The sequence below is a fragment of the Felis catus genome, chromosome D2 (genome assembly GCF_018350175.1).
Source record: "Felis catus isolate Fca126 chromosome D2, F.catus_Fca126_mat1.0, whole genome shotgun sequence".
Classification (NCBI taxonomy): Eukaryota; Metazoa; Chordata; class Mammalia; order Carnivora; family Felidae; genus Felis; species Felis catus.
In genome coordinates, this window is record NC_058378.1 from 35,105,284 (window position 1) to 35,127,775 (window position 22,492).

At 35.5% G+C, this 22,492-nt stretch overlaps 1 protein-coding gene across 5 annotated transcripts in view; it reads left to right on the forward strand.

Annotated features, from left to right (window-relative positions):
* Positions 1 to 22,492, forward strand: part of ADK (adenosine kinase) — a 523,245-nt gene that overhangs the window by 464,564 nt on the left and 36,189 nt on the right. For all 5 annotated transcript variants that reach the window (XM_045040997.1, XM_045040996.1, XM_019813326.3 and 2 more), the window contains one exon: positions 18,668 to 18,754. In XM_045040997.1, coding sequence (XP_044896932.1) covers positions 18,668 to 18,754 — 87 coding nt within the window. The remainder of the gene's footprint in view (positions 1 to 18,667; positions 18,755 to 22,492) is intronic.

Here is a 22,492-nt window from a genome sequence, read left to right on the forward strand (position 1 = left end):
AAATTTTCCATATTAGTTTTTCTAGGACTTTTTAAAAATAATTTTGTTTGTTTTAACTTTAAATTACATTATTCCCACTTATTTGCAATTCTTCTCTCTTCTCCTAATTGTTTAATTGCTCACCCACCAAAAGTACATTTACTGTCTCTTATCCTTTCATTCATTATATATGCCCATAAATTCTAAACTCAGAGTTCTCTCTTATAATTGTGGTATTTTTCTAGCTGCTCTCCTATTACTTGTTTAATATGTTTTTAGAATGTATTAGGATTTTCTTCAGTGTTTGAGGTTTTCTAATGTGTCATTTTTATGGATCAGAGCAATTCTTACTATTCTTATATGGAGTGTCCTATATAATGATTTTTTTTCATGAGTAAAGTACAATATAAAGTAAAGTACAATATTTCATGAGTAAAGTGCAATATGGAGCTTGTTAAGATTTTATTATTTCTTGATCTAAAATATAACTTATTTATGTAATAATGAGATGGAAGAATAGGTTTTGTGAAATGGAGAGAGGTATGCTCCAAATAGAATTCCTGTGTCAAAAAGCAGCAAATGCTACCACTGTTTTGTGACCCCTGAGTGATGCTGCCTTCTTTGTACTAAATCTAAAAGTAATTGATCCCAGAGAAGATCACAGAATTCCCATTGTTGGCTTTAGAAATGCATTGATGAGTAACCTTGTTTGATGGGATAAAAGCTTCAATAAGTGATGCCCCCACCTGAGTGGTTAATTTCAAAATATTGTTTGTCTAACATATTGTTGTCAGTGACAACTGAACAAGAACTTGTAGGAGCAGTTGGCTGTCCAATAATAGCAAATTTCAAGGCTATGCAAATTGTGCCAGTTCAGCCCCGCTCTTTTCTCTATTATCATATCAATTGAGTCAGTTCATAGTAGACAAAGCAAGGTTATGGGAACCACCTAGAGCATCATGCACCATTTAACATCAATGCAGCATACATGAACATCTGCAACTTCAGTCTTATTAACAGAGGATAGAATAGAAGGCAATAAACAGCTTTCTTCATCATTTAATTGCAAAATAGTATTTCCTAATGTGTGCATTGTTTATCAACAGGAACTTCATCAATAATTGTATAATTATGGTTGCCTAGATTGCAGTGCTCTCATGCATCGTTTCATTTTTTACAGAAGTCTAAATTTGAACACATGATTTAAGACTAATAATATAAGTCCTTTGAAATGTGACTTACATAATACAGATATTTTGTATAGCGGGAGAATGGCAGTTTATGATTCCTCAGTCACTTTGAGGATTAAGTTAACACAGAGAAAAGAAAGAAAGGCAGCAAAAAAATGAGAGGAAGCCACTAGTTAGATTCAAACACAGACCCATTGAGCACAAGAGTAGGTTATGTTCTTTAGAATTAATCACAAGTAATTAGATGTTTGCTTTAGGCCAAAACTGGGCTGAATTAAAACACGATTTTTATGCTGAAGTCTTCTCCTCAATCTCTCTATTTAAAGAGAGAAAATGGCAGAAAATTATGAGTATAGTAAGGTATGGTGGCCAAAGTTAGAAATTCCAAATGCAAAGGAAAGGCTTGACATACCTGTTCATTCAGCCTTTACCTCTGTTGCTTTTTTAAAGCCTCATAATGCCATTACTCCTTACTAGAAAAATGTTAGCATTTACAGTAAACAGCCACGTACATTCTTCAAGCTCTGTGGCAGCAGAGTTCCTTTTCAGCCTACAGTGCAAAATATCCAAGAAAAATGAAGGAAACTAATATAAGCTCAGTAACAGTTATTGGTATGATCAGTGGGAGTTGTCTCACAGTAGATCAGGAGTAGGAAAATATGAAAAACAATGGGTACATCTAATACAAGTAAAGCAAGAGGGCTGTTCTGAAAAGCTTATCTCATTTAAACATGAAGATCTCATATTTTTATTTAAATTCATTTTATAAATTATATACATAATATGCATATGTACATATACATATGTATGTATGTGTGTATATACAGTAAAACCTTGTATTGCAAGTAACTTGTTCTACAAGTGTTCTGCAAGATGAGCAAACATTTCTATTAAATCGTAACTTGATAAACAAGGAGTGTCTTGCAATGTAAGTAGTACATGACACCAAACCTCACATGATCACAACTGAGCCAATGGGTCTTGAAATTCGCTTTGATATACAAGTGCTTTAGATTACAAGCATGTTTCTGGAATGAATTATGCTTACAAACCAAAGTTTGCATCTATATATATACACACACAAACACACACACACACACACACACACACACACACACACACACACACATTTTTTTTTAGAGAGAAAGAGTGCGAGCCAGGGAAAGGGACAGAGGGAGAGAGAAAATCTTAAGCAGGCTCCATGTTCAGCATGGAGCCCAACATGGGGCTCAATCCCACAACCCTGAGATCATGACCTGAGCCAAAATCAAGAGTCAGACACTCAACTGCCTGAGCCACCCAGGCACCCTAAATTTATTTTATATTTAAGGAAAATCTGAGGCCTGTTCATGAAATCGTATTTGAAATGCTTTTTTTAGGATTTTATTTTTAAGTAATCTCTACACCCAACATGGGGCTTGAACTTAGAACCCCAAGATCAAGAGTCACATGCTCCACTGACTGTGGCAGCCAGGCAACCCCTGAAATACTTTTAATTGGTGATTAAGATTCTTCTACCTCACAGAAAATTAAGTCTTAAATTGAGTGAGCCCCATTTGAACTGAGCTGTTTCTTCCCAAATGATCAATATAGTTATTTCCTGGGTGGGGGGGGGGAACAACTCTGGAATTAGAATATTTTCTACCCCCCCCCCCCCCCCCGATTAGTCTGTATTTATGCCTTTAATAATTCTCCATTGATTTTCTTGTAGGAAATTTTTCTTCCCTTCTCAGATTTTTTTAAGGATGACAGAAGGAAGTGGGGGGAAAGCTGCTATATACTAAAGTATCAAAGAGTAGGGGAACATAGTTTTTGCCCCCTTTTTTGTGTTTTTTGGTTATAATGAATGTGACAGAAGCTTTTTTAACGTGATAGTTAACCTATCATTTCCTCTGTCTGAGGGATGCTAAGAACTGGTTTGTTAGAGGAAATAGTTTGACATGTAATTACTTAATACGGTGCTAAAAGACTTTTAAAGTAGTTGCAGCCTTTACTATAAACTTGCAAAAGTTCTTGCACTGTGCAGAATGAGGGTAGAGATTTTATATACATACATATACATATATATGCCTCTCACCTGAATATCTCAGAGAACACATTTCTATAGGTTGGGGCTTTCCTTGCAGTAAATGTCTGTAGTACCAATTCTGACACATATATACCTTTACTTTGAAGAACTTAAAAGCAAACATTATTCAGGAACCCTTTCTAGGAGCTATGTATCAAAACTGCTATGATAATAACTTTGTCCTAATGAGTCCCAGTCTCTGTTTAGGGAGTAATCGATAAACTACAGATTAATGTTCCATAATTCACATTACAATGCACATGTAATTATTTTGAGGTGATGCAAACTCTGTGCATTTAATTTACAGCTGTAATTAAGTACACTCATTTGATACTAATTAGGTGAGCCTAGAAGGATCATAGGTTTGTATATTTAATTATCGAAGTATAATCAGCAACCAGTTTTTGAAAAGCTTTCCTAACTTGAGCTCAACACTGAGCTTTGACCACAATTTTATCTTATCTTCTTGGACCTTCAGCATATTAAAATGCATTATGAATTGTGGAGCATCTATTTGGTAAGTTAGTTTTTTGGTAATTATATTTGTAATTTACCACCTGAAAAAAAAAGGGCTTTAAGAATGCAGAAGTTCTAGATCTGACAAAACTGCCCATCAGAAGTGAGAGTAAAAATTAAGACATTTCCAGTTAAACAAAAGCTAAAGGAATTCAGTACTAGTAGACCTGCCCCATGAGAAATTAATGAAGAGAACCCTTCAGGCTGAAATGAAAGAATGCTAAACAGTCACTCATAACTATATGAAGAAATAAAGAACTCCACTAAAGGAAACTACCCTGGTAAATGTAATAGCCAGTGTTAATGTATTGTTGGTTTATAACTCCTCTTTTTTTTTTTTCAAGTTTATTTATTTATTTTGCAAGAGAATAAACATGAACACAAGCAGGGAGGGGCAGAAAGAGAGGGAGTGAGAAAGAGAATCCCAAGCAGGGTCTGTCATGCATGGAGCCCAGTGCAGGGCTCGATCCCACAAGCCATGAGATCATGACCTGAACCAACATCAAGAGATGGACACTTAACCAACTAAGCCACTCAGGTGCCCCTGTAACTCCTCTTTTATTTCATACATGATTTAAAAGATAAATACATTACATAGTAATTATAAATATATGTAAATTGGCACACCTGTATAGAGATATAATTTATAACAACATAAGTGGGGAAGGAGTTATAAAGGAAAAAAACATTTTGTATGCTGTTGGAGCTAAGTTGGTATCAATTCAAAGTAGACTGTTAGATACTTAGGATGTTAGTTTTAATCCCATAGTATTCACTAAGAAAATATCTAACGAATACAGAAGTTTTCTCTGTTTTGTTAAAATAGTATATGAATAGAATACAGTTTATTAGAAAATGTACTTGAATGCTGGCTTAGAATTAAATTCTACTGTCAGTCAATCACCGAGTACTTTTTGAGTACCTAAAAGAATGGGCTTTCTTCTAGCTGTTAATAGTTGTCCCCATTTCTTCCCACCATATGTATAAATGTGTAAACAAGAATGAAGAGTTATCTGCTATCTAGAGTAACTTCCTAGTGTTGGGATATGCTAGATTAAGTGTTCCCATTGTCATATTTTCCAGCCACATGTATGCTGTAAGGAACATGAAAGCTTGTGCTCATGATTCCCTGAAGGGATAAAAGATGTTTCTCTCTCTGTCCTTTAAAACCAAGACACCTGGCTGCAAAAGAAATAGAAGCCACCTGTGTGGTCAAGTATATGTTCCCTTCACTCTCAAAAATATTTAGGGTACTACCATCACTATCAGAAAATGTGAACCTTACCCTCAGACTCTCAAATTCTGGGCTTTGGGAATGAGCTAACCATAACATGGTTGTTGTTTTTTTCCCCCTTTCCTTAGCAGCCACTATAGTAAAATAAAAAGTAGTTACAGATACTTTCATTGTGCATTACAGCTCACATAGAATATTTACCTGTATTATCTAAAATGAGGGGGAGAGGAGAAAATGGGTGATAGACATTGAAGAGGGCACTTGTTGGGATGAGCACTGGGTGTTATATGTAACCGATGAATCATGGGAACTTACTCCCAAAACCAAGAGCACACTGTATACACTGTATGTTAGCCAACTTAACAATAAATTATACTCAAAAAAAAAAAAAAAGAAAGAAAGAAAGAAAAGAAAAGAGAAAATGAGGTAGTAAAACAGATGAACAAATTGGTATCTGACCTGTGAGGCTGTTATTGCTTCTTTTACTACTACTACTACTACTAGACTTTGGTCTTTTCAAAGAGTTAACTAGCACAGCACAAATTTCTTCTGCCCAGATGTAATCAACATCAAAACTTCATATACCACACAATTAACGACACCAGCCTTGCTGCACTTACTTCTACTGCCTGACCAATTTGTACATTGTCTCTGGGTCATCTAAGAAAGTATAAATAGTATTTGTCATCTATGAACAGGCCAAATCTAGCAGGTGCCACTTACTAGACTAGAGTATAATCAGCTATGTGTTATAATAGCTATATTTGTATAATGTGGTGTTACTAAATTGAATTGTCTGCCACTTTCTCCCAGTCTGAGAAACAAAGATACTGATTCTTGTATTTGATGGCAGAACTCTTAGTAGTTCAGTATAACTAGCAAAGTGTAAAGACTTGACACCTAATGGCTTCTCTTCTCTCTGAGGGTGAGAACTATTTGGTGACTTGAGAAGACATTTAAAATAATACTTTCGGGAGGGAAATGGAAGCACCAGCTAAGGATCATTAGCAGGACCAATTCTGAGGAATTAGCAGTAATTGGCACAGTGTTTGCATGACAAATACTGTCTTGCTTTGACACAGGGTCTTTATAATTTTTTAAATAGGGTTATGCAATTCGTCCTAATCTCCTGACGGCCATGTGTATGACCCTTAAACTATTCCTGCAACTTTTTAAAAATCTGATGCTGAAACTTCTATTCATAAAAAATGATGAGGAAGGAACACAACCAACCTTTAAAAGCATTGTAAAATATGGTACTTGAGAGGGTTTTTTTTTAAAACAGGTAATTAACCATACGTTTACACATTTTAATCTACTTTTAAGTGCAAGAGAGATTGGCAAATGACTCAATAAAGGAAAGTATTCTGTTTAAATTGGGTAAAATGGTTGTTTACTGGTGTTTATCTCTATACTGCAAGTAGTCAAGTTATCTGTGATTCCAATTTAGTTTATTGGACAATAGTACTCATCACTTTTATCTGTGTTTGTCAGGGCACCCATTGAAATTGACTCCATACTTTGGGAAACTTTAACTTAATTGTACAGTATAGAATATTTTAAAAATCTCTTTCTTTCGGCATAAACCTATGACATTACCTTGAAGCATTATCATCCCTGCAAACCAGATTGCACTAAACATCAGCATTGCTTTCTTGCTCTAAGATTTCTTGCTCTAAGATTTTTTTCTAAGATAAAAAGGCAACAGTGGTCCCCTCATATCTGATGCAGCTTTTCCTTTGTAAACTTCATAAAATAATTGCCATTGTGACTATCAACAATTCAGACAGAAATCTTACTGATGGGAAGTCCATAATTAGAAGTAGTGGCATCAATAGCTTTTCCTTTAATAACAGAGAACAACTTTGCATATGCATATTGTTTTGAAAATCTTTACTTTTGTATTCTGAGAGAAATGCATGACATTAAGGAGTACATTTAGAATATCAATAATGTTCTATATCTTCCTACTGCAATGATTAGGACTAAGCCACACACACACACACACACACACACACACACACACACACACACACAATAAGAAAGCCGTTGATGTTTGGTCACTCAGTTTTTTTCATAACCATGATACCTTGGTTCAATTATGTAACATATGCCTATTCCTATTCTTCTAGTTTTAAGAGCCTATGGTTTCTTTATAAGGAAGGATCACATATATATAGATGTTGGTTGGACTTATATGGTAGCTTCATGAGGTGAACCCCACCCATGTCACTGTGATCCATTTGATTGCCCAGGTTTGTTCCCATCTAAGAGTTAACTCCCAAGTCCCTATATCAGAGCCTTCTATATTTAGAGAGGATCTGAACCTAGGTTTATTGAATCATAAAAGCATCTTCATTTCAGAATGATGAGAAGCAACTTGCTTGAAGGTGCCAATCATATATTTTTATTATTTCTCCTAGGATATCTTCAGCACAATTAGATCTGGAAAGGTTTTTAGAACAAGTTGTGCCTTGTTGAATTTTTGTACTATTAAAATAGCATATTACCTCTGATTTTCAAGTAGTTGTTTGACTTCCTTTTATACACGCATTTAGAATGCTAGATTAAATCCTTATAACTCTAGAATGCAGGGTCATGGACAACTAGAACCCTTAGTTTACTTGGTTCACTAAACTAACCTAGAGAAGTATAATTATATGACACTTATTCAGAATCATTCAGAAAAAAAACATAGTGTGTTCATACCCTACTACATGAAAAAGAGACCAGTCTTAAGGAAGTTAAAATCTAGTAGAAATTTGTTCAGTAATAAATGCTTATTGAACATCTGTGCACTAGGTATAGAACTAAGAGCTGGACTATGATTAAGTCATGATTCCTGCCCACAAAGAGCTCATAGTTTCGTAGAGAAAACGCTTCCAAATAAGTAAAACTATAAATATGATAAGTCTTTTCTTAGAGGTATGTGAAGCTTATAAGTAATGGCATAAAAGAGGAAGGAGTCAGCTCTGCTTCTAAGCAGAACCCTCAGAAGTCAGGGACTACATCCAAGAAGACAGTCTTATCTAGTATTTGGGCTGATAGTGAAAGACAATCTGTGCAATAAACCTGGTATGTACACAGGTATAAAAAAAAAGCATGACACACTTAAAAAATATGAGTATGACAGAGGAGCAATCACAGCTCAGGAAATGGCAAAAGATGAGGTTTAAACAGTAGGCTCGATTCATTCATGTCCTAGAGTTAAGACTTCAATAAAGAACCATCAAAGGGTTTTTAACACAGTAACATGATCAGATTTGTACCCATGAAAAATCAATCAACCTGAACAGATATTTACTGAGCACCTATTACGTGCAAAGCATAGTTCCAGGTGCTAGCAATCGTCAAAGTGACTTTCCTGCATCCCTTTTTACCTAAGTTAGCCAAGGTTTGTGCCAGGAACCCTAGCTTCTTCCCTGGGTATTGCTGATTGAATCAAGGCTAGGAACCTCAACAAGGTTAGACAGTCTATAGATAGCCAGTGACCTATGAGCTAAGCCAGCAGAGGAAACCAGTTTTTATAGATACGAGAATGGAGCAAATGCATAGAAAGAAGCAGAGAGAGAACAGGTTGAAATGAACTGCTTTATGTAAGGTTAAAGAGATATGCTTTACTAAAGTGCCTGGTGGCTCAGCCAGTTAAGCATCTGACTTCGGCTCAGGTCATGATCTCACAGTTCATGGATTCGAGTCCAGTGTCAGGCTCTGTGCTGACAGCTCAGAGCCTGGAGCCTGCTTCAGATTCTGTGTCTCCCTGTCTCTCTCTGCCCCTCCCCTGCTCGTACTCTGTCTCTCTCGCTCAAAAATAAATAAACATTAAAAAAAAATTTTTAAGGGATATGCTTCGTGTAGTGAACCTGTTAAAGATATCAGAAACCTCTTAAAGAAAAAAAGTATATATATACACATATGTATATGCATTAATATACACACATATGTCAAACAAGGGGGAAATAAAATTTTAAAGCACTAATTTCATTTATCATTGTTTTCTCCATTACTTTTCTATGGAAAACTATGTTCATATTCAAAGCAAACACTCCTGTACTGTCTTACCTGTCTATATTCAGCACCGAAGATTTTAACAGGCATTTAATTGAAACGTTTGTAGAAAATTCAAAGAAAACTTGAACAAACTGAGAGGCTTTACTGCAAATAATGATAGTAGTGCTCCATGTCAAAACCAGGCTTTGAGTAACAGCAATTTTAAGTGTAATCTGCATCTCCTGTACCCAAAAGTCTTATTTTAAGATTAATAATATTCTTGTCCATGTATTCATTAGATGCTTACTATGTGCCAGCTTTTGCTTTAAGTGCTTTGCATGTATTAACTGAGTTAGCCTCATAAAAACCCTATGAGAGAGGTACCTGGGTGGCTCAGTTGGTTAAGCATCTCAGCTCAGATCTTGATCTCAGGGTTGTGAGTTCGAGCTCCACGTTCAGCTCTGCACTAGGCATGAAGCCTACATCAAAACAAAACAAAACACTATGAGATAATTACTGTTATTGTCCCTATTTTACACATGAGAAAATTGAGGCATAGAGAGTTTGACTTGGTTATAAGCTAGTAAATGGGACTTTAGTAGTAATTGAGAATATGAACCCCAGCAGTCTGATTTATATTCTTAATACAATATTATACTGCCTCTGTTCTCTGTGGAGTATTTATCTACTTAATTTGGTAAAATTCAGTTATCAGTACAAGGCTTAGAAAGGGAATTTAAAGGTCAGTTAACTGCTGTATAATGTGTAATCAAAATGTGGGTGTTTTTTTTCCATGATCAGCTTTTTTTTTTTTCAGAAAAAATGATAGCAACATTGCTCAAATGGCAACTTTGGAATCACGTTTTACTTCTTTCTCTCTCTTTTTTTTTTTTTTTTTTTTTTTCCCCAGAGTCCTGCTTTGCCAGAGGACCCTGAGCAGTTGACAACCTCTGTGAGGGTCAATGTCTTCATTTATAAAATCAGGTCAATAATACCTAACTCCTGAGCTTACAGTGAGAAATACATGATACAAAGTATATAAAGCACTTGCTGTAGTACTTGATGAATGTCACTTTGTTTACTCAGAAACCTCAATTGCATCCCATTGTTTGATGTATAAAATCCAAAGGTTTGTCTTCTTAAAGAGGGCTGGACCCCACCCATCTTGCATTATTTCTTTTCCTTATGTAACATATAAACTTCTTTCTTTCTTTCTCTATGCCTTCTGGAATATGTATATATTTATTTCCTCTCCTCTTCACTATCTACATCTTCAAGACCTAGCTTAAGTTCAGTCTTCTCCATGAAATCTTCTCACATTGTTTCTTTCCTTCTTTGAACCCTTGTTTCAGTTATAATAAATATTACATTATATGATACTTCACAAATTCTTTCACATGTGGTAGATTTCTCTTTCCATCTAGATTGTAAGTTCTTTCAGAAGACAGATCATGTCTTAGTATTTTTCCTATATCTCCCCCAAAGGATCTAGCAGAGTATGAGGAGCTCATGGCAAGTATTCAACAAATAATTGTTACCTGATTGAAGAAAATAAGCTCCTAAGAACACCTTATAAAATTGTGTAGCAGTATATAGTGATATGTATTACCTTTACACATATAAACACATAAATAAGAGGGTGAAAACTTAGCATTTGCATTCTCTATAGCCTCCACAGAGAGATCATAAGCAGTGAAATCTTGGTGTTGTGGTGTGCAGAAATGAAGAGTATAAACCATATTTAAGAACAAAAAAAAATTGTATAGGGCTGTATATTTGACAGGATGCTTTCATAACATTGTTAATACTTAATCCATGTAAGAATCACAGAAAATAGCTAGCACAAGTATTATTCTCATTTTCTAAGTATAGTAAAACTGAGATTAAGTCACGTTATGACTTGTGCAAGGTCTTGAAAAGTAGTGTCATTGAATCTACTCCCAACCTCCACCAGTCTGTCCATTCTTTTTTTTTTTTAATTTTTTTAACGTTTTATTTATTTTTGAGACAGAGAGAGACAGAGCATTAACAGGGGAGGGCAGAGAGAGAGGGGGACACAGAATCGGAAGCAGGCTCCAGGCTCTGAGCCATCAGCCCAGAGCCCAACGCGAGGCTCGAACTCACGGACCGCGAGATCGTGACCTGAGCTGAAGTCGGACACTTAACCGACTGAGCCACCCAGGTGCCCTAATTCTGTCCATTCTCTATAAGGCTGCCAGAATAATCATTTTTTAATAATTTTTTTTAAAGTTTATTTATTTTGAGAGCTGGGAGGGGCAGGAGAGGAGAGAGACAGAGAATCCCAAGTAGGCTCTTCACTGTCAATGCAGAGCCCAAAGTGGGGCTTGGACTCACAGACCACAAGATTATGACTTGAGCAGAAACCAAGAGTCGGTCACTTAACCAGGTTGGACTGAGCCACCCAGGCGCCCCCAGAATAATCTTTTTAAAACAAAGATGGGATCGTGTCACTCCCTGTTTAAAACCTTCCAGTGTTTTCCCATTTTACATAGAATGATATTCTACCAACCCCCACCACACACACTCACATGCACACATATACACAGCCACACAATCTTGATACCCTCACTATAGTCTGGTTACAGTGGTCTTCTTAACTTTAAACAGGCTTAGCTCACCAAGCTTGTTGCTAGCTCAGAGCCTCTGCTCTTGAATATCTTGCACCTGTATCTTCACAAGGCTGGCTCCATCTTGGTATTGAAGTCTCAATTCAAACATCCCCTCTGCAGTGAAGTAACACCCATCTAGATTAATTTGCCCCTCTAGTCATACTTTATCACATCATCCTGTTTTATTTTCTTTATGGCACTTATTATTATCTCAAATTATCTTGTTCATTTTTTTGTTACTTGTATATTGTCTATCTCACCATGAGAGCAGGGTTTTTGTCTGTATTCCCAGTCTCTGACTGCCTGACACATGATAAGCTCTTAATAAGCATGTGTTGAATAAAGTAGCTGAACCAACACCAGACCAAAACCATGGGTCTTTTGAGTCCTAATCCAGTGTTCCTCCAACTATTCCATTTATCCTGCCTTTCGTGAAAGCACTTACACCTTTGGAACTACAATAAGAATTGATATTCAGAATAATGACGTTAACATGTGCTGTAGGATTCTCTATTATCAAAGAAAATTTTCATTCAGTTCAATAAACTAAACTAATTAAAGCAGGGATGTCATGGTATATTATTATATTAATACATTTAGAAAGATTTCTAACTAAAAATTAGACTTTGTGCTTTTTCTTTAGTTAACCAGAAAATTAAATTAACCCAGCTCTCTTCATTCCCCAAAAGTCCTTGTTAATTAGGATTGTTCTATAAATCTCTATTATTAGCAGAATTTGTCATCTGTTTCATTACCCTGTTTATTAGGGCAGTCTGAGCAGGGTGTCTTTGCTCATATCCTGGTATGTGTATCCTAATGAAAAACAAAAGCATTTCCTGGATTCTCACTTTTTTTCCTATTCTTTGACACAAGCATATTTCATGTTCTTTGTGTAACAACTTAGTTTTCTTATGTCAGCCCCCTGTAAAAGAAGGAATGAAATTATAGACTTGGCTTTTAAGTACAATAATTAAATTTAGGGTCTGCCTAAAATAAAAGCATTAGTGCTTTGCAACATTGTATGTAATAACAGAAGACTTGAAAAAAAAAACAACCTAAAAGTTCATCAATAAAGGACTGCTTAAAAAAGTTATAGTATATCCATTCAGTGGACTATTATGCAGCAATTTAAAAAAGAAGACATTCTCTGCTTACCAACATAGAAAGATCTCCAAGTGAAAAAACATGGTCCAGAGCAGCCTGCATAGTATGATATGTTTTTGTTTAAGAAGAAAAAAAGAAGAATATGTTTGCTTGTGTATGCATAGAGAAATCCTGGGAGGATATACAGAAAAAAAATAACAGTGATAACCAGATTGGAAAGCAATACAATTAGAAACTGGATACATAGGAGATAAGAGGTGAGAAAGAGTTTAATAGCATACCTTTTCATAAATTTATATTTTTTAACTATATGTGTGCATTACCTATTCAAAAGTTTAAATTAAAAAAGGAAGGAAGGAAGGAAGGAAGGAAGGAAGGAAGGAAGGAAGGAAGGAAGGAAGGAAGGAAGGAAGGAACACAACTAAAAGTAATATGTGATTCTAGACTGGATCCTATAGTGGATGAAAAAAATTGGTGTAAAGGACACTAGGACAATTAATAAAATTGGAATATGGAATACAGATTAGATAAAATAACAAGTTTTTTAATTTATTAATTATACTGTGGTTACTTAAAAGAGTATCTTTGTTTTTAGAAATAAACACTGCATTATTAAGAAGTAAAGGGCCTTATATATGCAATTTATGCTCAAATGGCTTGAAAGCATAAATAATAATAAATAAATAAATAAATAAATAAATAAATAAATAAATAAATAAATGGAAGGATTGATAAAGAAATTTTGGCAAAATCTTAAAAACTGGTGAACCTGGATAAATGTTCCATAGGAGTTCTCTTTCTCATCAAACTTTTCTGTAAGTTTAAAATTATGTCCAAATGAAAGGTTAATTAAAAACAAGCAAACAAAAATATTAATATTCTCTCATTATAAGGTATGACCAAGGTAGAGGAACCTCTTTTAAGAATCTTAAGAGTTTTAGTTTCTAACCTAGTTAAACTTTTCACTTCATGGTGAAGATTTTGCCATCACTCTTCTGTTTTTTCCATACCTGGGGATGCTTAGAGACAGTGGCAGAGGTGGTGACTATAGTCCACCTTGAGGTTGAAAACACCTCATCCTGCTATATATCTTCAACAGTTACATCTTGCCCACAATTTAGATGTGACATCAAAAAGTATATAACAAAACATGACATTTTAAAATACCTTGAACAAAATTTTCAAAGGATATTATCATGAGGTTGTATGTATACAATGGTAAAAATATATAGTTAATTTGCTAGTGGTAAAGCTACAAAAACATGTAATCTAATTGTTTGGCATTGAGTGCCTGAAGTTTTTATTATTTTTTCAGTTAGATATTGTGGCATTTGTATGAACTTGCCATCTCTACTATAATTGACTTAGCATTACAAACATGTGGAGATGTTTTGATTCTAACCAGAGTGTGTTCCTAAGTGATTAGGTAGTGAAGTTTATGTCAAAGTAAAGTGCAAAGTAAATTATTTGTGTATATAAACTGTCCAGAGAATGTTTGAATTTTATTATTTTATATTTTAAGTAAGCTAAATTTCATTGTTCTTAATGAAGGTACCCTGAGGCTCTTATCTAATAAATGACACCAAACAAATCTGGTATCAACTGACTTGTTCTTTTCTGTTTCCTGTCTGCTTGGAGAAGCTCATGATTTTGTGGTTTTATAGAAGGAAATCTGGAAAATAGAAATAATAATTATTACATATTAATATAATTAATCCTTTTCCTTCTCACTTTAAAGAAGTTTGGAAAGATTTGAGGAGCAATGGCTCTGACTTACCTTTTTTTTTTTTTAAATATATAAAAAAATGTTGGAGCACCTGAATGGCTCAGTCAGTTGAGCATCCAACTTTGGCTCAGGTCACAATTTCACCGCTTCTGAGTTCAAGCCCTGCATAGGGCTCTCTGCTGACAGCTCAGAGCCTGGAGCCTGCTTCAGATTCTATCTCCCCCTCTCTCTCTGCCCCTCCCCCACTCACACTGTGTCCCTCTCTCTCTCAAAAATAAGTAAAAACATTTTTAAAAGATATAAAAAAATCTTTTGGGGCACTTGGCTGACTCAGTTAGTACAGCATGCAACTCTTTTTCTTGGGGTTGCGAGTTCGAGCCCCCCAAAAGGGCTTTGTTAAAGATTTATTAAAATCTTTAACAAAAAAGTCGTAAGATATAAAAAATTACTAAATCTTTTTATTAGTAATTCCATGTAGTATTAATAATATTCTCCCACATATTATATACTTCTAGTTTTTAAAACTTTTCTATCTGAGTATAATTGACACACTGTGTTGCATTAGTTTCAAGTATATAACAGAGTGATTCCACAACTCTATACATTATTCTGTGCTTACCACAAGTGTACCTGCCATCTGTCACCATACAACACTATTCCAGTTACCATTGACTATATTCACAATAGCCAAGATATGAAAGCAACCCTAGTGTCCATAGATATATGAAGGAATAAAGATGTATGTATACACACACACACACACACACACACACACACACACACAATGGAATATTATGAAGCCATAAAAAGAATGAGATCTTACCATTTGCAATGACATAAGTGGACCTAGAAGGTGTTATGCTAAGTGAAATAAGTCAGAGAAAGACAAATATCATATGATTTCACTTATATGTGAATCTAAAAACAAAACAAATGAATAAACAAAAAGAAGGATTCAGACTTACAAACAAAGAGAACAAACTAGTGGTTGCCAGAGGGGAGGGAGATAGAAGAATGAGCAAAATGGGTGAAAGGAAGTGGGAGATACAGCTTTCCAGTTATTGAATGAATAAGTCACAGGAATAAAAGGCTCTGATTTATCCTAAGTACTTAATCAGAACTAACAATGTCATTTTTCTACAACTCAGACAGAAAGCTATTTTTTCTACTTCTTCCCACAGCTACTCCAGGCCCATTTCACACCTAAGAAAACTAGGTCCAAGTGAGTCATGTGAATGTCCTGGGCCTCATTAGCTGAATAATGTTCATGCCTATAAGTGTGTCTTAAGATTTAGTGAGGTATTTCATGTGTTCATACAGTAAATTGTCTAGAAGGCTATAGAATATGTCATGCTGGTAAATACTGTCTAGTTAGTTGTGTGGGAGTTAAATAGCTCTATAAACTAACTTAGATCATTTCATTTCAAAAAATCAGAATGTACCAACAATATAATTGAACTTAAATATTATTAAACATTGTTTAATCCTTCTTCAGTAATTTAGAACACATTTCAAGGTCTTACACATTTTCAGGGTCATTATTTTGAAAGGAGGTCTCATAATATAACTCTAGATACAGAAGATAATAGAGACTGGACTGTATCCATACCAGTTTATGATAGTTCTTTTACGGTCTTGATATTCTTACATATTTATTTCCATTAATAAGTAGAAAAGGTGAAAAATTCTTTATATTACAAGAAATGAACTCTATGACATCTAAAGATAAAGCATCTCAAGGATCTACACATATATCCTGAAAATAGTTTTCATTTAGAATTTTCAGTACTTTAGGGGCACCTGGGTGTCTCAGTCAGTTAAGCATCCAACTTTGGCTCAGGTCATGATCTCATGGTTCATGAGTTCAAGCCCCGCATTGGGCTGTCAGCACAGAGCCCGCTTTGGATCCTCTGTTCCCTTCTCTCTCTGCCCCTCTCCCACTTGTGCTGTCTCTCTCAAAAACAAATAAACATCTAAAAAAAATTATTTTTCAGTAGTTTAGATCAAGAAGTCATGATTCTTTTTTTTTTTTTGTTTTTTTTTAATGTTTTATTTTATTTTTGAGAGAGAGAGAGACATAGCACGAGCAGGGGAGGGGTAGAGAGGGAAGGTTACACAGAATCTGAAGCAGGCTCCAGGCTCTGAGCTGTCAGTACAGAGCCCAGTGCAGGGTTTGAACCCATGGACTGTGAGATCATGACCTGAGACTGAGTCAGATGCCTAACCAACTGAACTACCAGGCACCCCGGAAGTCATGATTCTTAAGAACAGAGTTCAAAATCTCTCCCATCTTGAGTTAGGTTCTATTCATAATAAAGATTTATCCAAACAAAAATCAATGACTTTTTCAAACAAAGAACTCAAGGAATTATATCTAATTATGGCTTACTTACCATTTGTTTGTAATTATTTTAAAATCTGTACTCCAGTAATTAATTCTTATATTAATACTTGCATTACCTTAAGTGTTTTATAGACATATTTTATTATTATGCAATGTAACCCTATTATAAATGGTAATGGCATCATTAACTTAGCCAATTTTACTTATTTAGTGGCTGTTTGTTCTTACTTTACAGTTGTTAATTCTCTTTATAGTATGACTTGTACTTGGAAGTAATAAAATCAGATTTCTTTATAAATATTTATGGTATAGTCCTTTTGCCTAAATCAAATTGTAGCCCTTTCCTAATTATTTCTAGTAAAGTCTGCTTGCTTTTTTTTTCTGCCTTTATAGCAATATATACTACACACTCCCTAGAAAATTTAATCCTGGATATTTATGCCTTAACTTCTAATTAATCAAAATGTTGTTAAGTACCATGTTGTCCTGGTGTTACAAAATGTGGAAAGTTAGTTACTTAAAGAGTTTAAGTAGATGCTTCTGATATGGAGTGTTAGCGTCTACAGTCATATGGTCAAAGGGATCACTAAGCGAAGAATCTTCATCTTGAAGATTATCATATCTGAGCTTATCTCTTGTTGAAAGTAACATTAGTACCAGGTAAGAGAAGGCAGACAAAATATGCTTTTTTATTTTTAATGTTTATTTATTTTTGAGAGAGAAACAGAGCATGAGTGGGGAGGGGCAGAAAGAGATGGAGACACAGAATCCTAAGCAGCATCCAGGCTCTGAGCTATCAGCGCAGAGCCCGATGCAGGGCTCAAACTCACAAACCAGGAGATCGTGATGTGAGCCAAAGTCAGATATTTAACCAACTAAGCTACCCAGGTGCCCCCAGAACATGCTTTTTGAGATTCTTAGGTTCTTTATTAAGACCGTAAGGTGTTCAATATCTCTTTTTCCTCTCTCTTAGGTGAGAGTGAAGTTTACAAGTCTTTGGCCATATTTGTCCCCATAAGGGATGCAAATTTGTGATTTCAGAAGTTCAAGCCACCAATAAAAGGCACTATCCAATCTTTTACAGATGTCCTCTGGGCCAAATTTCATCACAAGTAACTCCATTCCACTGTTAAGGGCCAAGTTTAAAGTATTAGGTTACGTTATAGTCAAAACAACCAAGCCCTGGTCCAGACTGCTGTAAGGCAAGAACCCATTGCACTGTCCCTTTTGTCCTACCCAAGCACTCAGTGGTAGCTTTCCCTTTTGCTAGTTGACATATAGTTTAAAAGAAATAGGAACTCCTTTGTAAAAAGTAACCAGATTAGGTTATTTGTAATGAGCCCGCTAAAATCAGAAGTTCTTAACATTGGCATGAAGTATCATAACGGAATAGTACTTACGTTTTTTATTATACCATTGTGATTATCTGTAGAGAAACACCCAAGACTCATTATTTATATATTTTAAATTTACAGCTCTTCAACTGTATCCAAGATTTCACTGCCAAGAATGCAGTCAGGCTTGAAGCTTTATTAGAGATCCATGATCCAATCCTTACAAACACTTTCTTTTGCTCGTAGTTTCTGTTCAAGTATTTATACTGTCCAGAAAGGTACTGCTATGATTTACAGTCATTCCCAAAATATGTGAACTACCCAGATATAACACATACAGCATGTATATGCTGAAAAGTACCCCAGAAAAGCATTGTTTACAGATGACTTTGCACCTTGGTTCCCAAGTACTCATGTACAGAATATGGAACTCAGGTTCTGTCTCTCTGTTTGATAATGAATGGTCAAGGAGCTTCAAACTTTACTAGGTGAGTTTGTATATTGAGTGTTATAAAGAGAAGTCAGTCTGCCTTTCTTTGGCTCTACTTGCAGAAAATGAAGTCACCGCGTTTGCTGTCTTGGATCAAAACCAGGAAGAAATTGTTGATACCAATGGAGCTGGAGATGCATTTGTTGGAGGTACAGACTCATTTATTTCATGCTTACAAGTTAAACATTTCCTTTAACCCTTGCCTCTACCACTTAGCCAAGATTTATGAATTTAATAACTTAATTTCTTCTTGTAAATAATTAACTCCTAATGTTCTTTCCATATGCTACTATCACTGTGAATATTATAAGGTATTTTACAACAGGAAAAATACTTATTTTTGGCTTAAAGATAATTTTCTATTATGCTGTACCCCAGTCATTTGTGTGTGAGAATACTGCTTAAACAAGCTGCATCAAGTATAGTATATAGTATATTCATAGTCCTTCAGGCTTAAATGTCAACACATTGTTGTTCTTCTAAACAAGTTGTGGTGAATTTTAAACAGTATTCTAATAACTAAGGATGGTATCTTTAGATTGTATCATTTGGTTAAAACATCTGTTTCTAACACAGTAGTTAAATGTTTATGATATACTAGGAAGGGTTAAATTTTTGTCTGGTTCAGGCTTAGTAAGAACTGGCACAGGGCACCTGGGTGGCACAATTTGTAAGGACTAAATCATTTTTAGAATGAATACTCAAAAATAAGTTGAAGACAGTTAGAAGATCCTTTGCTTGATGACTTAGATTGATCTAAAATCTGGTTCAAAGGTTCTTTTGCTATGTCTAAACCCCTTCTAGTTAAGTGTAGTTAAGCTAGACTGTGGTCTCTAGAAAGCTTTACATTTCTGACTGATAATCCAGAAGAGTCCCACCTGATCTCTGTTTATAACATCAGGCTTGAACAGTGACAAAAAAGGCAATTAGAGTTGACCATTGTCCTCCTTTCCTTGGAAGATAATTTGAATTATGGGAAACTTATCTCAAATTATGTAGTATTGTTTAAAATATAGATATTCTTTTAATGATCTTTTTCACCAACATAAATTTCTCATGTTTCCTTCTTTGAAAATATTCATGCCTACTCTTAAATGAGCTGTTAACCAATAGACTCATACATGCCCCAATGCATGTCCTTTTCTTTGGAAAGAGTACATACCACAGATAACATTCTATTTTACTGCCATGCTTGTATCTTTTGTGTCTATGCTCTGAAAGTCTTTATCATTGATTAGAGTATTTTGCAGCTATTTTTTCTATGCCTTATTTCTTCAGAGCTGTAAATCCATGTAGGCTAAAAATATCTTATCCAGAATTGAGCTAAATTCTGTAATACATTAAAGAAGCACCATGGATTTCTCACTTAAAATTGGTTAAACCAGAATATTCGTACATAACTTTTTTTTTTAATTTTAGAGAGTATGCACATGAGTGGGGAGAGGGGCAAAGGGAGAGGGAGAGAGAGAGAATCTCAAACACGTTCCATATTAAGCGCAGAGCCCAACACAGGGCTCGATGTAGGCCTCGATCCCACAACCTCAGGATCATGACCTCAGCCTAAATCAAGAGTGGATGCTTAACTGACTGAGCCACCCAGGCACCCCAGTACATAACTTTTAAACTTATACCTTGTGTGTGCATTATTTAAGTACTTTAAATACTTAAAACATTAAGTGTTCTATTTTTTTAAATATTTAGTAAGGTACCATCATATTTAGTAGTGACCTAATTAGTCACTACCTTCAGTCCTGGGCTGCCCTGCAAAAACAAACTCCTTTACAAATACCTACCTATAAGTTCCCAGTACTGGGTAAAAACATAGGGACTTTCTGAGGGTGAGAGAAGTCATTCTTAGGATACTGAAGCTACCCATTTGTATCGTGGTAAGGGTAATAAATGAACTACCTCAGGGTGCCCGGGTGGCTCAGTCGGTTAAGCGTGCGACTTCGGCTCAGGTCATGATCTCGCAGTTTCTGAGTTCGAGCCCTGCGTTGGGCTCTGTGCGACAGCTCGGAGCCTGGAGCCTGCTTTGGATTCTGTGTCTCCCTCTCTCTCTGCCCCTCCCTGCTCATGCTGTCTCTCTCTGTCTCTCAAAAATAAATAAATGTTAAAAAAAAAAATTTTTTTTTAAATAAATGAACTACCTCACCAAGACACTTGGGCTCTCTGTTACAGGATTTTCAGCCTCTTTTTTATTTCACTCTACCTACCTACGATTTATTGTTGGGGTACAGTGAGGTAAGTGGTAAGGGAAGTATGTTGAACAGGGATACACAAACTTTTTTATAAGGGGCCAGGAAGTGAATATTTTAGGTTTGCAAGTCATATGCAAGCTGTATTACATATTCCAGTTTTGATTGTTTGTGTATTTGCTTTTTGTTTTGGTTTAGGTTTTTTACAACACTCTAAAAATGTAAAAACCTTTTGTATCTCTCCAGTTACACAAAAACAGGCCACAGGCTGGAATTGGCCCTCAGGCTCTAATTTGTCAACCCCTTGTGTAATATGTTGGCAGCTTCCTCACTTTTTTCACTTTCATCATACCCTGGATCCAAACAGTGGATTTCACTACATGCTGTTGAAATCACTATAGAGAAGGTGGAAGGCAGGCTGACAGTAGGCAGGACTTTACTGGTACTACCTCAATGAGGTAGCCATTTTTCTCACTTTAACCCTACTCTGATCAATTTCCAGGATAATCAGATCCTGACAGATTGAGTCATGCAATGACATGAACACTCCAATGTCATTTTAGAACTGAAATGCTTATCTGGGCATGTTTAGCACATTCTGTGTAAGTCAAACTATACAGTATAACAATAGGTAACATTTATACAGCACCTACTAGCCAATCAGCATCTTAAGCATTTTACAAATATTAATTCATTTAATGTTCATAAAATCTCACTGAGGTCAGTTATTTTTAACCCCATTTTACTGATGAGAAAACTGAGATACAGAGGGGTTAGGTTAACTTGCTCAAAGTCTCATAGCTAGAAAGTAATAGGGACAAAATTCTAATCCAGGCAGACTGGCTCCAGAGTCAGTGTCCTTACTGCACTCTTGCTTCTCTAAACTTTTAGAGGAATCTCATCATTAGGACTGAGAGCCACAGACCAGCCTTACTAACCAAAGCTGTTTTTTTGCCAAAGAGAATCTTTCTGTTATCTGAATAGATGATTTCGTGTATTGAACAGGAGCTTTTGTTATCTGATAGGAATCATGAGGACTCTAGGGTAAGATTGTTGCAGAAAAGAAAGAGAAAGTGAAAGGGAAAATAATCGAAGGACTATAGTCCCTGGTGAGTTTGAACCAGGAGCTTTTTGCTAAGCAGTAGAATCGATTGCACTACAGAGATACAGAAAGATCGTAAACTTGCTGGGTCAGCATGGAATCTGAATACAAGGAGTTATATGAATCAACCATTTAATAGCACCAAGCTGATGCATTCCATTTTACAATAGAGATGGTCTTGTTAGTTGGAAATACTAAAACAAAAATCTCATTGGTTAAAAACCCCTACTTCCATCTCTACACTAGGGAAAGCCTTTCTACTAGGATCGGAAATACTCCAGCTGTTGAAGCTTACTTCTCTACCTTGAATATGAATGGAGAGGCAATAGCAGCTTTTACATTTACTATGTAGTTTCTTCTTCTTTGCTCTATTTTATTGCCTGATTAACATATCTCCTCTGACTGACACATTCTATCCTTAGATAGTTAATATATTCCTCCTATTACTTTTGAGTTTTGTTGGCTTAAGAGTATTTCTGTCTTTTGTGACTTTGCATTACTATATTCCAGTCCCAGTTTCTTAGATGAAGCATCACTTCATCTACCATGTGCTAATTACATATCCCAGTACCAGAGTGCCATGTGTTCTT